Genomic DNA, 13,557 nt, shown 5'->3' with positions numbered 1-13,557 from the left:
ACAGTGCCCGGTGGCACCACACCCAAGACACTGTCATTCACATCGTAGACACCACACATGTGTACTTACATTCTGTGTATATTTTTAATGTTTATTATGGCAATTTCCCAGCAGGTGGTGGTAAAGTGTCTTGAGGAGGGGGTGCCTTGTTCTAATTAGCAAGAGCACTACATAGGCAGCCTCAGTCCAGCCCCCTGGAGCCTTGGGCTTCATGTTGCAGACAGGACTGCAGGACAAAGACAAGATCCCTTTATGAGGTTTAGCCCTTGCTGACATTCCCCAGACTGACAGAATTTTTAAAAAAGCAACCTAAGGATCTTTCTAAAATGTTCCTTGTGTAGTAGAGTTACCTGCAAATTAACAGCAATTATTTGAGCATTTAAAGCTTGGGGCTTTTTATTACTAGGTCTACACCCTGAGCTCCAGACTCCAGCATTCTGCCTTCTGTTTAAAAGCTGAAGAAACTGCAGATTTGCATGCAATCAAACAAGCCATTATCAGTCCCAGGAGAGAGGCTCTGGGTTCTGTTGGCATAACAAGGAGACATTCATCCGCTAGGCAAAAGTAATATGACCTGGCCCTCAGAATGAGCACACTCCTTGCTACCGCCTTAGAAAGACGAAAAGTGCCAGAAAAGTGAGAGAATAGGCTCTCACAGAAAGTTCTCAGGTCCATGTGGTCTCCCTCACAGAGGACTGCCACTGCAAGTGGCCCTGGGAGCCACCATGACAAACACTTGTAAGCGATGCCCATTTGCCAGACCTGACTTCTGAACCTGGGGGCCCAGTGGAACTAAGCAGGCTGTAAACAATTGCAAAGACCACATTAATCACCTCCCAGGAGATGAATCATTGTGGTTCCCAGCCAATGAGGGTGCCCTTGTCATGGGCAAACACAATCTGATTGGTTGAGACAAAGCCAGGCCTCTCTTCTCGGGTAAACAACCTGAAACCAGGGGTTCTGAGCTTGAAGGAGCTTATGCTTTGGGAGGTCCAGAGTGTTTGGGGGCCTCAGCCCAGCACTAAGAACTTGGTAACCAATTTCTTAAGCTGCTCCCAGGACACTGGTTAGTAAGGACTTGAACACACCCAGGAGACAAAGTGAGTAGCGAGTGTGCAGCTGGAGGAGGCACCCAGGAGACAAATGAGGCTCTTGTGGATGTTCCCTCCCTCCTTCCCTCCCCTTTGTCTCCCGGAGAAAAAGTGCTCAGTCTCCCTCCTCAACTGGCCTCAGTATCAGGTTCTCCATTTGAAAATCCTGTCTTCACCTCCCACTCCTTATGGATAAATGAGAGTATTCCCATGTACTCCGAGGGCAGGGGAACATTTGTCCAGCACTTACTCCGAGCTGGCCTATGTTTGCAAAATAAAGTGAGACAAAGCCCGTGCCCTCAGAGAGCTCAGAGAGTATTAGAGGTACAAACACACGTGGCCCCCACCCACCTCACCAATGAGGCACCCCCCTTAATATCACCCCTGCCCAGAGAACATTGAAGGGCAGGAGAGGGTGAACCACCAGCCAACCATAGAACTGTAAGTGTCAAAATAAAAGAAAGAAATGATAAAAATCTCCCCCTCACCGCCCCCCATTCACTGCAATCTTCCTGAGCGCACTCACTCTGAAATTCACTGGGGTCAGTGAGTGGCTCCAGAGGAAGAGCTGGCTTCTGTCCTTTACCTACCCCTCAGCATGCATGTATTTAGGGACCTTGCTCTCCTTCTAACTTCAAGCTGGGCTTAGCTCCCCAAAAGGAATGGGGTTATAACTGGAGGGGGGGAAGAGAAAAAGGATGAATTTTGGAATTTATGCTTAAAATACTGTGTGTGCTTGGCCTCTCCCCAGTCCCCCTCTCAAAGTGTGGGCACTCCAGTGGCAAACACAGACAATGGGAGGACACCAGGGGTCCATAAATAATAAAAATAATAATAACACTAACAGCTCAGACAATTGAGGCCCACTGGGCTAAACACTCTGCACATATTCTCTCTTAGACTTACAATGACCCTGTGTAGCAGGTACTATTCCTGTGCCTACTTAACATACTTGGAAACTGAGGCTCGGAGAAGGCAAGTGTCTTGCCCAGTTACAAAGCCAATAAGTGGCCTGACTCCAAACCCATACCCTTAGAACAATGCCGAAGTCCAGGGATGAGAAAAACCCAAGGGACCACCAAGGGCAAGCTTCAGATATTTCAAAGTTTTCCTGGAAAGGAGAGGAAACTACCTCCTTCCTCATGACAACACCTTCCTCCCAGGTGTTAGAACTCAGTCTGCCTTTGTCTGTTGCCAGTACTGGGCTACATTCCAAGTGACACAGATGTTTATGGACTCGGAAAATCTAGCACCAGTGAAACACTGGAAACCCAGGAAAAAGAGCGTTTGGAATGTACTTGCTTATAAATTGGAAATTGTGTTTACAACCTAGGCAGCTAGATTCATCATCAACCCAGAGTATTTTCCTGGGCCTGACATTCTCCCTGGTTCACAAGATCAAATTGTTCTATGTAAAAGATTGGCTGAGTGAGTAACCAGCTAATAATGAAGCTCTCTCATGCTAAGGTAGGGATGGGTGTGTGGGGGGCGGGGTGTTATTCTGCTTCTGGAGTAAGAGAGGGCTGGAGTTTCTCTACTTATATGCAGATTTGGGTAAATTAGACTTCTACAAGTGAAGGATTCGGGATTATTAGGTAAATAACACCACCTAATTTGCAATTCATCCCTCCATTGAATATTCACTGAGACCTATTATGAACTGTCTCTCTAACCCAATCCACAGAAACACACAAAGAGTTTTAGAGCTGAAAGGAATCTTAAGAAGTGTGGAGCACAACTCTTAAAGGAAAACACGAGGGCCACAAGTAGAAATAACTTGAGCAGCCTGAGGCGATGCAACCAGAACAACAGAAGTAGGGGAGGCAGGCAGAGCATGAATTCAGACTCTGCAACTTGTTAGCTGGTGACTTTGGGCAGCTACATAACCTTCTATGGCTTTGGTTTCCTCATCCCTCTACAGAATTGTTCACACCTAGGCAAAGTGTTTATTGTGGCCTCTCAAGTCCTGTCATGGCGGTGGTCCTGGGTATAAGCAGGGGCCGCCTTCTTCCTTTATGGCTGTAGGTTGGAACAACGTGGTTGCTCCCTGGATGGGGACAGGGAGGTAATGCTGTTAAGTAGTCAGCTCTACAGGGGATGCTGGGTGCAGTGTAGATGCTCTGCAGAGCTGAAGGACACATCCACCAGCAGCTAAGAGTGTTGGCTGCTAAGGGCTCACTGCTGAGTCACTCTGCAGGCATTGCCCTCAGTCCAAGAGCGATATCCTGCCTCCTCTCCCAGAGGCAGCCTACATCCAATGACTGGTCAGTGTGGGCCCTCTTGCCCAATTGGCACCACCCCAGCTTTCAGAGCTCCTTGAAGGATCAGCTGAGCCTTGGTTGTAACTACATGGCGGTTCATCTTCTCCCACTGCCCAGCACTGCTTCTCCCACTCTCTTACCGATGATGCTCCCGAGAGCCTCCCCAGTAACCCCTGCACCCAAACCCCCCTCACAGAGTCTGCTTCCCAGGGAACCTGACTTACAACACCTCCAAGGAACTGTGTTCCCCAGATGGTGAGTCTCTGAGCACAGCCTCAACAGGGCAATCAATGTGCTAACAAGGGCCCACCTTCATCCAGGAGCCTTGCTGCTCCCTCCTCCCTGGGCCCAGGCAGCCTGACCCCAAGCAGGGAGAGAGGGTCATCCATCAAGGGAAGTCTTCCACCTCCTAAAGCGTCATCCTCCCAACACCCCACAGACAGAGACACAAAGGCCATCTCTACCTGCAGAAGGTGGAGACAGGGTGCAGTCCTGCCCACTCCCTCCCAGCCCAAACCCCTTCTCTCCAACTAGGAGGTTCTGGGTAGTGGGATCATAAAGGGCAACTCTGAAGGGGAAAGAGCCACTAACGAGCGACTGTACTGGTAGAAATAGGGGCTGTGTGGGAAGTGATGGGAGGTGCCACGTCTGTGCTAAGTCTCAGGACAGAAGCACACAGACGAGAAGGAGGCCCTGTGACTACAGAGGTGGTGACCAGAGGGATGTGGCCACAAGCCAAGGAATGTCACAGCCACCGGTAGCTGGAAGAGACCAGGGAGGATTCTCCCCTAGAGCCTCCAGAGGGAGTGTGGCCCTGCCAACACCTTGATCTTGGCCCAGAGAAACTAAATTCAGACTTCTGGCCTCCAGAAATATGAGAGGATATATTTCTGTTGCTGAAAGCCACTGAGTTTGAGATAATTTGCTACCGCAGCCTTAGGAAAATATTACAACTTCCAGGCTGGTCACTTCAGGCCCATCCCCGCCCCTTCCCTCCCCACCACTTCCAAATGTAAAGTAACCCCCTCCCTGCTGATGTGCTGGTTAAGATCTTGGGGCCTTGCCCTCCTGTTTGTACTTTATAATGACCCTTAACAAACACCTAAAGAGAAACGGTTTTGCATTGCAGAATTTCAGACAGGTGATGATGGCAATATTTGGGGACAAAAGAAGGTGCTGGAGTGTGAAACAGAAAAGTATAGTCACTCACTAGACCAACTCACTAGACTAGACCCATTTTTAGAGTTCCAGGACCAGGGTCGTATTAGAATTAGAGCTAACCAGACTCTAGCCACAGTTGGTTTTCAGAAGGAAAGAGGTCCATGGGAACCCTACATTGAACAGCCAGAGGGACCCACAGAGGTAGGCTCATTCCTCCCCCAGATGGAAGATCTGAGACCAGATGTCTTTCTGCCTCTTAATTCCAGAAGTCCCACACCATCCAGACCGCACCCAGCCTGGGCTGTACCGACCTTCTGCACTTCCTCAGAGGAGACGTTGCACAGGCTGCTGGGAGGGGATGCCCGTTTGCATCGCTGTTCTCCACTGCTCAGGGCCCAGGAGTTGGCAAAGTCATAGGGGTCTGAGGTCAGGGTCCCTGTAGAGAAAAGTTTCAGGAGAATGAAGTCACAGTCATGCCTGACCCAGGACTTCTGAGTGAAAACTCTAGGTCTGTCGTCACCTAAATCAACCTTCCATTAGATTCATACATAGGGATCTGGGGTGGGGAGTACCTTTTGTGCAGCCCGCAGCATAACACCACAAGGCATGGGCATGGGAGCTCAGCCAATGTCTGGTGAGGGACAGCTGGACAGATGGGCACAGGAGGAAGATGACATGAAAGACGATGAGGAACACGCCCATCCACTCACTTCTCTATGCCTTTGCATGCCTTTCTCTCTCTGTGCAGAATGTTCTCCACCCCCTTATTACCTTGACTATCTCCACTCATTCTTTGAGATGCAGCTCTAGAACCACTTCCTCCAGGAAGCCCTTCTGAACTGGCTCTACTCCCTGTCCCCCACCCCAGCCTGGGTTGGATGTGCCCCTTCTCTGTGCTCCCCCAGCACTTTTTCTTATATTTACCTCCTATTCAACTGTTAGCTCCTAATTCAGGGCACAGGCTGTGTCTCTTTAATTTCTTATCTGGTGGATTGTGGATACTTGAAATATTTTTGCAGAATGAAAGCAAGGATGTGACATGGAACCTAAGACCCCCAATCACTGCATCCCCCATGTTCTCACAGCATCTGTGACTTACAACGATCATGCTACTGTCAGCTACCGAAAGTAGACTGTGAGGACCTCATGGGTCTATGTGGCCTGGTGCAAAGTAGGTGCCTAATCACAGGGCTGAACCTTCACTACAAAGGGAGTTAGCAGAGCATTGAGGCAGCAGTCCTTTTGCATAGCCAGGTGGTAAGAGTGAAACATGTTTCAAGGTCAAATCATACGCTTGGGAATAGGAAATAAACTATCCCTGGGGAAAGAAAAGAAAAGAAGGACCTTGGAAGTATAGTCAGTTGGCATCTGGGGTGTTTTAAGCAAACAAAATGTCCCCCCAAAGATATATCTACTTCCTCATTCTCAGAACCTATGAATATTACCCTATATGGCAAAAGATGTGATTAAGTTAAGGATCTTGAGAGGAAGGGCTTATCTTGGATTCCCTAAGTGAGGCCTGCATGCAGTCACGTGTATCCTTTTAAGAGAGAAGCAGAGGGAGATCAGAGACACACACAGAGAAGGCGATGGGACACAGAGGCAGAGGTTGGAATGATGCAGCCACAAGTCAACAGTAGTTGCAAGAGGCGAGGAACAGACTCTCCCCGAGGGCCTCCGGAGGGAGTGCAGCTCTGTCAACACCTTGATTTCAGACTTGTGGCCTCTGGAATTGTGAGAGAATAAATTTCTGTTGTTTTACACCCTGGGAGAAGCCAAAGGGAAGTGAACTTAAATGGATGGAGTTTCTACCATGTGCCAGGCACTGTGAGAAGTGCTCTCTGGGTTCTTATTCACTCTGTGCCACACAGGCTTGTCCATTTTCTAATACACCATACTAAGGAAGAGGAAGAGAAGAGGCTTTGTGTTGAGTGGGGAAAGCCCTATAGAGAATCAAAACTCCTGGGGTCTGGTCTCAGCTCTCCTTCTCTCGCCCTATGTGATCTTGAGCTGATCCCATCATTCCTCTGAGCCCAATGCCTCATAAGTAAAATGAATGGTTAGACTACATGACCTCTAGGATCCTTTCCATCCCTGACCTTCCATGAAGTGAAACTCTATGGGCTCAACCTGAAATGAGGCATAAAGATGTCTAATAGATAGAATTACAGAAAAGTCTCTGAAAGCCAGAGTTAAAGCCCAGCTGGACAGACACCCGTGGTGTCAGGAAGCAAGATTAACTGTTTGGGGACAAAATTGTTGAATCTTCACCAACCAAATAGAACTAAACCCACAATTCTCTGAGGATGATTTCAAAAATATCACCAGAGCCCTGACTTCATGCAAACAAGCACCATCTTTTCCCTAATAGCATAGATTCCATCTTTAGTTTTTTAAACCTTGAAGCCTGGAATAAGAAAAAGATATCTCTGGGTTGAGAGTTTCATTTCTGGCAATACGGCAGATTAGAAAAATCTGAAAACTGTACCACTACAAAGGACAAATATCCGTTGAATCCATGGTTAGTCTCACAAAAAAATAGAGGGAATTATGAGAGACATAAAAGAAGAGGGAGATGGAGAGGAAGACGGGAGGGATGAGGAAAGAAAGTTGAAAAACAGAACTGGCAAGTGTGACTTGATGTTCTGACTGAGGGTATTAGAGTGAGGATCACAGTCTTGCCAACAAAGGAGCTTGGATTTGACCAGCTCTGTGGAGATGGAAATGAGTCTTGGGTCTGCATTATGGGGGAAGGTGGGCTTGAGATCCCTTTGTGAAGCTGGGATTCTTAAAGGACCACACCCTCCATAAGAAAGTTGACAAGAAAAAATTTACTCTGAGAAACAGGGAAATAATAAGGAAGTTTATTATTTGGTCCGGGCCCTGGAAAGGAAGGGTAAAAAAGTCTTCTCTGAGAATTTGTAATGGTGGGAAAGTCCTCACATGAGACTGAGATTCCAATTTGTACTTCTTTTTTTTTTATATAATTTTATTTATTTATTTTTCCCCCAAAACCCCAGTAGATAGTTGTATGTCATAGCTGCACATCCTTCTAGTTGCTGTGTGTGGGACACGGCCTCAGCATGGCCAGAGAAGCAGTGCGTCGGTGCGCGCCCGGGATCCGAACCCAGGCCACCAGCAGCAGAGCGCATGCACTTAACTGCTAAGCCATGGGGCCGGCCCCCAATTTATACTTCTTGTGAGACTCAGTAATTCCATATTAAAAAATTAACATAAAATCCTTCTAAACATGAGCTCACAATCCAAAATTCTGAAACATAGGAGACAATATGCTTTAAACAAGAGTCAGCAGACATAAAAATAGCATGATTAGAGCCCTAAAAACTTCAGATAATAAAGTTTTTGTATAGAAGTTATAAAACAAATATATTTAAAATTATTATTATAAAGAAGAAATTGAGAGAGTGACATCAGCATCATGGCAGAATGAGTTGCCCCATTTGTCTCTCCCCTCTAAGTTACAACCAGTAGGACATCCATATACCAACAAAGGACTCTCTGCACAGCATATCAGAATGCCTGAGAGATCCATTCATCTATACATTCGAAGGTGGGTGGACTAGATCCCGTAGAGGCAGTGGAACCAGGAGAGCAGCAGCGGTGGCTCCAGAGAACAGAGGCTTCAGGAACTGCAGCAGCGCCCGTGACCCAGCCTCCTTGCCCTCTCCCAACAGTGATGTCTACAATCCCAGCCCTCTCAGCAGCCGGGGCTGCATCCGAGACCCTGGTACCTCCAAAAGCAGGAGCAGTGCCTGTGACCTAAGTCTCCAAGAACCATGATGGTGGCGCCTGTGACCAAAGGCTCCAGGAATCATGGCAGCACCCACAACACAGGTACCCCTCCCTCTGTGGAGGTGACAGAGCACCCATGACCCCAGCCTGCCCAGCAGCAGCAGTAATGCCCACATATCGAGCACCCCCGGCAGTGGTAGTGCCAACAATCCCAGAAAACTTGGGAGCAGCGGTGGAGGCACCATGCATGACAGTGGCCCCTCAGCTTTAGCAGTGTCTGAGACCATGAAGAGTCTGGTAACAGTGACAATAGAGCCCATGAACCCAGCCCCTCCAAGCTGCATTGGTGCCGGCAACCTTGGCCTCCCAACCTGCTGCACCAGCGCCTACAGACACAACAACCCTAGATGTGGTGGAGGTGCCCATGACGCTGGCTCCCATCCCACCTTCCCGCTACCCCATTGCAGAGCTGGAACCCACAACCCAGGTTGCAACTCCTGGAAACAGGACAGGTGCTTACCAGCCCAGCGGCAAAGCCCATGACCACAATGACACAAGAACCAGCAAGGGACCAGCAACCTCAGAGGTGTAAGCAGCACAATGAGGGCATTGATGACACCTCTGGCAGAGGCAGTGGAGAGTGGAAAGTGCAGGTTCTCAAATACAACCAGAAATAACTCAGAATCAAAGTAAACAAAGCCTTACCTAAATAAGAAATGTGTTTTCTACTAGAGATGCACCAGCAGAGAAGCAACTCATCAAGCACTATGAAAAATTATGGTAACACAAAAAGAAAATGACAATTCTCCAGAAACCAAACTTGAAGTCATGGAAGATTGCAATCTAACAGATAGAGAATTCAAAATAGTTGTCATGAAGAAACTCAATGAGCTACAAGAATACTCAGAAAGACAGTTCAATGAGCACAGGAATAAAATTAATGAAAAGAAGGAGTACTTCACAAGAGAAATTGGAACTCTAGAAAAAGAACAAAACAGAAATTTTGGATATGAAGAACTCAATAAATGAAATGACTAAAATAGAAAGCATTGGAAATAGAGCAGACCATATGGAAGAGATAATTATTGAGCTCAAAGACAAAAATCTAGAAATGATTCAGGTGGAAGAGGAGAAAGAACTAAGATTTTTAAAAAAGGAATAAATTCTATGAGAAATATCCAATTCAATTAGGAAAAGCAATACAAGGATAATGAGTATCCCAGAAAGAGAAGAGAGGGAAAAGGAACAGAGAGCTTATTTAAAGAAATAACAACTGAGAACTTCCCAAACCTGGAGAAGGAACTAGATATACAAGTACATGAAGCTAATAGGACACCTAATTATCTCAATGCAAAAAGACTTTCTCTAAGACACATTATATTAAAACAGTCAAAAGTCAATGACACACAAAGAATATTAAGGGCAACCAGTGAGAAAAAACCGATAACCTACAAGGGAATACCCATTAGGCTATCAGCAGATTTCTCAGTAGAAACTCTATAGGCCAGGAGAGCATAGAATGATATATTCAAAATATTGAAAGATAAAAACTGTCAGCCAAGAATACTCTATCCAGCAAAGTTATCTTTCAAATGTGAGAGGAGAAATAAAGGCTTTCCCAGACAAACAAAAGCTGAAGGAATTCAAGCCACTAGACCTGCCTTATAGGAAATCTTGAAAAGAGCCTTCCTACCTGAAACAAAAAGGCAAAGGTATACAAATCTTTGAACAAAGTGGTAAATAGACAGAATCCAAAAATTGCAACTCTATTTCAGAAGAGTTTAGTAAACACTTAATTATAGAGTAAAAGTTAACAGGAAAGATGATGGCATTAAAAATAACTATAACCACTTCAATTTGGTAATGAATTCACAAAACAAAAAGGGATGATTTATGACAACAAAAACATAGAAAGGGAAGAGGTAGAGGATGGAACCTGCATAGGCCAATGAAGATAAGATGCTATCAACAGGTAAATGACTCTTTCATCTATGAGAATTTTTAAGCAAACCTCATGGTAACCACAAAACAAAAATTCAGAGCAGAGCCATGAAACATAAAAAAGAGGAAACAGAGACACACATCACAGAAAATCACCAAACTGAAACAGCAGACAGAAATACAAGGAAAAAGATGGGGCCAGCCTCGTGGCGTAGCGGTTAAGTGCATGCGTTCTGCTGCTGGCAGCCCGGGTTCGGATACCAAGCGGGCACTGATGCACTGCTTGTCAGGCCATGCTGTGGCGGCATCCCACATAAAGTGGAGGAAGATGGCACAGATGTTAGCGCAGGGCCAGTCTTCCTCAGCAGAAAAAAGAGAAGGATTGGCACAGATGTTAGCTCAGGGCCGATCATCCTCACAGAAAAAAAAAAAAAATACAAGGAAAAAGAAACAATGGAAATATAGAACAATGAGAAGACAAAGATAAAATGGCAGTATTAAGTCCTCATATATCAATAATCACCCTAAATGTAAATGGATTCAATTCACTAATCAAAAGACATAGAGTGGCTGGATGCATTAAAAAACAAGACTCAACAATATGCTGCATCCAGGAGATCCATCTCAGCTCTAAAGACAAACATAGGCTTAAAGTGAGGTGATGAAAGATAATACTCCAAGCAAATGGCAAATGAAAGAAAGTGAGTGTAGCCATACTTATATCAGACAAAATACACTTCAAGCCAAGAAAAATAGCAAAATGCAAAGATGGACATTATATAATGATTAAAGGGAAACTCCATCAAGAAGACGTAACATTTATTAATATATATGCCCCTAACATAGGAACACCAAAGTATATAAAGTAATGGACCTAAAGGGAGAAATTGACAGCAATACAGCAACAATAGTAGGGGACTTTAATACCCCACTTACATCAATGGATAGATCATCCAGACAGAAAGTCAACAAGGGAACATTGGCCTTAAATAAAACACTAGATCAGATGGACTTAATAGATATATATAGAACATTCCATCCAAAAGCAACAGAATACACATTCTTCTCCAGTGCACATAGAACATTCTCAAAGATAGACCGTATGTTGGGAAACAAAACAAGTCGCAATAAATTTAAGAAGATTGAAATCATATCAAGCATTTTTTCCAACCACAATGGTATGAAACTTGAAATCAACTACAAGAAAATAGATAGAAAAGTCACAAATATGTGGACACTAAACAACATGCTACTGAACAACTATTGGATCAATGCAGAAATCAAAGGAGAAATCGAAAAATATCTAGAGACACATGAAAATGAAAACACAATATACCAAAATTTATGGGATGCAGCAAAAGTGGTTTTAAGAGGGAAGTATATAGCAATACAGACCTACTTCAACAAACAAGAAAAACCCCAAATAGACAACCTAACACTATACCTAAAAGAACTAGAAAAAGAAGAAAAAACAAAGCCCAAAATCACTGGAAGAAAATAATAAAAATCAGAGTGGAAATAAACGAAATAGAGACTATAAAGACAATTAAAAAGATCAATAAAACTAAGAGCCAGTTCTCCCAAAATATTAACAAAATTAACAAACCCTTAGCCAGACTCACTAAGAAAAAAAAATGTTCAAATAAATAAAATCAAAAATAAGAGGAAAAATTACAACAGACACCACAAAAATACAAAGGATTATAAGATAATACTACAAAAAGCCTTATGCCAACAAATTGGATAACCTAGAAGAAATGGATAAATTCTTAGAATACAACCTTCCAAAACTGAATCAAAAAGAAATAGAGAATCTGAATAGACCAATCACAAGTAAAAAGATTTAAACATTAATCAAAAAGCAAAAATCCAGAACCAGACAGCTTCTCTGATGAATTCTACCAAACATTCAAAAAAGGTTTAATATCTACCCTTCTCAGACTATTCCAAATAATTAAAGAAGATAGAACACTTCCGAAGTCATTCTACGAGGCCAACATTACCCTGATACCAAAACCAGACAAGGACAAAACAAAAAAGGAAAATTACAGGCCAATATCACTAATGAACATAGATGCAAAATTCCTCAACAAAATATTACCAAATCAAATACAACAATACATTAAAAGGATCATACACCACAAGCAAGTGGGATTTATTCCAGGGCTGCAAGGATGGTTCAACATTCACAAATCAATCAATGTGATATACCACGTTAACAAAATAAAGAATAAAAATCACACGATCATCTCAATAGATGCAGAGAAAGCATTTGATAAGATTCAGCAACCATTTATGGTAAAAAAAAATCTCAATAAAATGGGTATAGAAGGAAAGTGCTTCAACATAACAAAAGCCATATATGACAAACCCACAGCTAACATCACACCCAACAGTGAAAAACTGAAAGCTAACCCTCTAAGATCAAGAACAGGACAAGGATGCCCATTCTCACCACTCTTATTCAACATACTATTGGAAGTTTTAGCCAGAACAATTAGGCAATAAAAAGAAATAAAAGGAATCCAAACTGGAAAGGAAGAAGTAAAACTGTCATTTGCAGATGACATGATTTAATAAATAGAAAACTCTAAAGAATCCACCAAAAAACTATTAGCAATAATTAACAAATACAGTAAAGTTTCAAGGTAAAAAATTAACATACAAAATCAGTTGCGTTTCTATACACTAACATAGAACTAACAAGAAAAGAAATCAAGAATACAATCCCATTTACAATCACAACAAAAAGAATAAAATACCGAGGGATAAATTTACCAAGAAGGTGAAAGACTTGTACATTGAAAACTAAAAGACATTGTTGAAAGAAATCGAAGAAGACACAAAGAAGTGAAGAGACATTCCATGCTCATGGATTGGAAGAATTAACATGGTTAAAATATCCTTATTACCTAAAGCAATCTACAGATTCAATGTAATCCCTATCAAAATTCCAATGACATTATTCACAGAAATAGAACAAAGAATCCTAAAATTTATATGGAACACCAAAAGATCCTGAGCAGCTAAGGCAATCCTGAGAAAAAAGAACAAAGCTGGAGGCATCACAATTCTTGGTTTCAAAATATACTACAAAGCTTTAGAATTCAAAACAGCACGGTACTGGCAGAAAAACAGACACACAGATCAACGGAACAGAATTGAGAGCCCAGAAATAAAAGCACACATGTATGGACAGCTAATTTTCAACAAAGGAGCCAAGAACATACAATGGAGAAAGGAAAGTCCCTTCAATAAATGGTGCTGGGAAAACTGGACAGTCACATGCAAAAGAATGAAAGTAAACCACTATCTCACGCCATAAACTAAAACTAACTCAACATGGATTA

General features: G+C 43.5%; 1 protein-coding gene across 1 annotated transcript in view; it reads right to left on the bottom strand.

Moving 5' to 3' along the window:
* The window catches only part of VWF (von Willebrand factor), a 153,050-nt gene that overhangs the window by 121,975 nt on the left and 17,518 nt on the right, over positions 1–13,557 (bottom strand). Inside the window, exon 6 of the mRNA XM_014793926.2 lies at positions 4,825–4,949. Within this exon, the coding sequence (XP_014649412.2) occupies positions 4,825–4,949 (125 nt within the window). The remainder of the gene's footprint in view (positions 1–4,824; positions 4,950–13,557) is intronic.

Source organism: Ceratotherium simum, chromosome 17 (genome assembly GCF_057802395.1).
Source record: "Ceratotherium simum simum isolate JZ-2026a chromosome 17, ASM5780239v1, whole genome shotgun sequence".
In the NCBI taxonomy this organism is placed as follows: domain Eukaryota; kingdom Metazoa; phylum Chordata; class Mammalia; order Perissodactyla; family Rhinocerotidae; genus Ceratotherium; species Ceratotherium simum.
The sequence above is the reverse complement of the archived record's forward strand: the minus strand, read 5'-3'. Positions and strand labels throughout refer to the sequence as shown.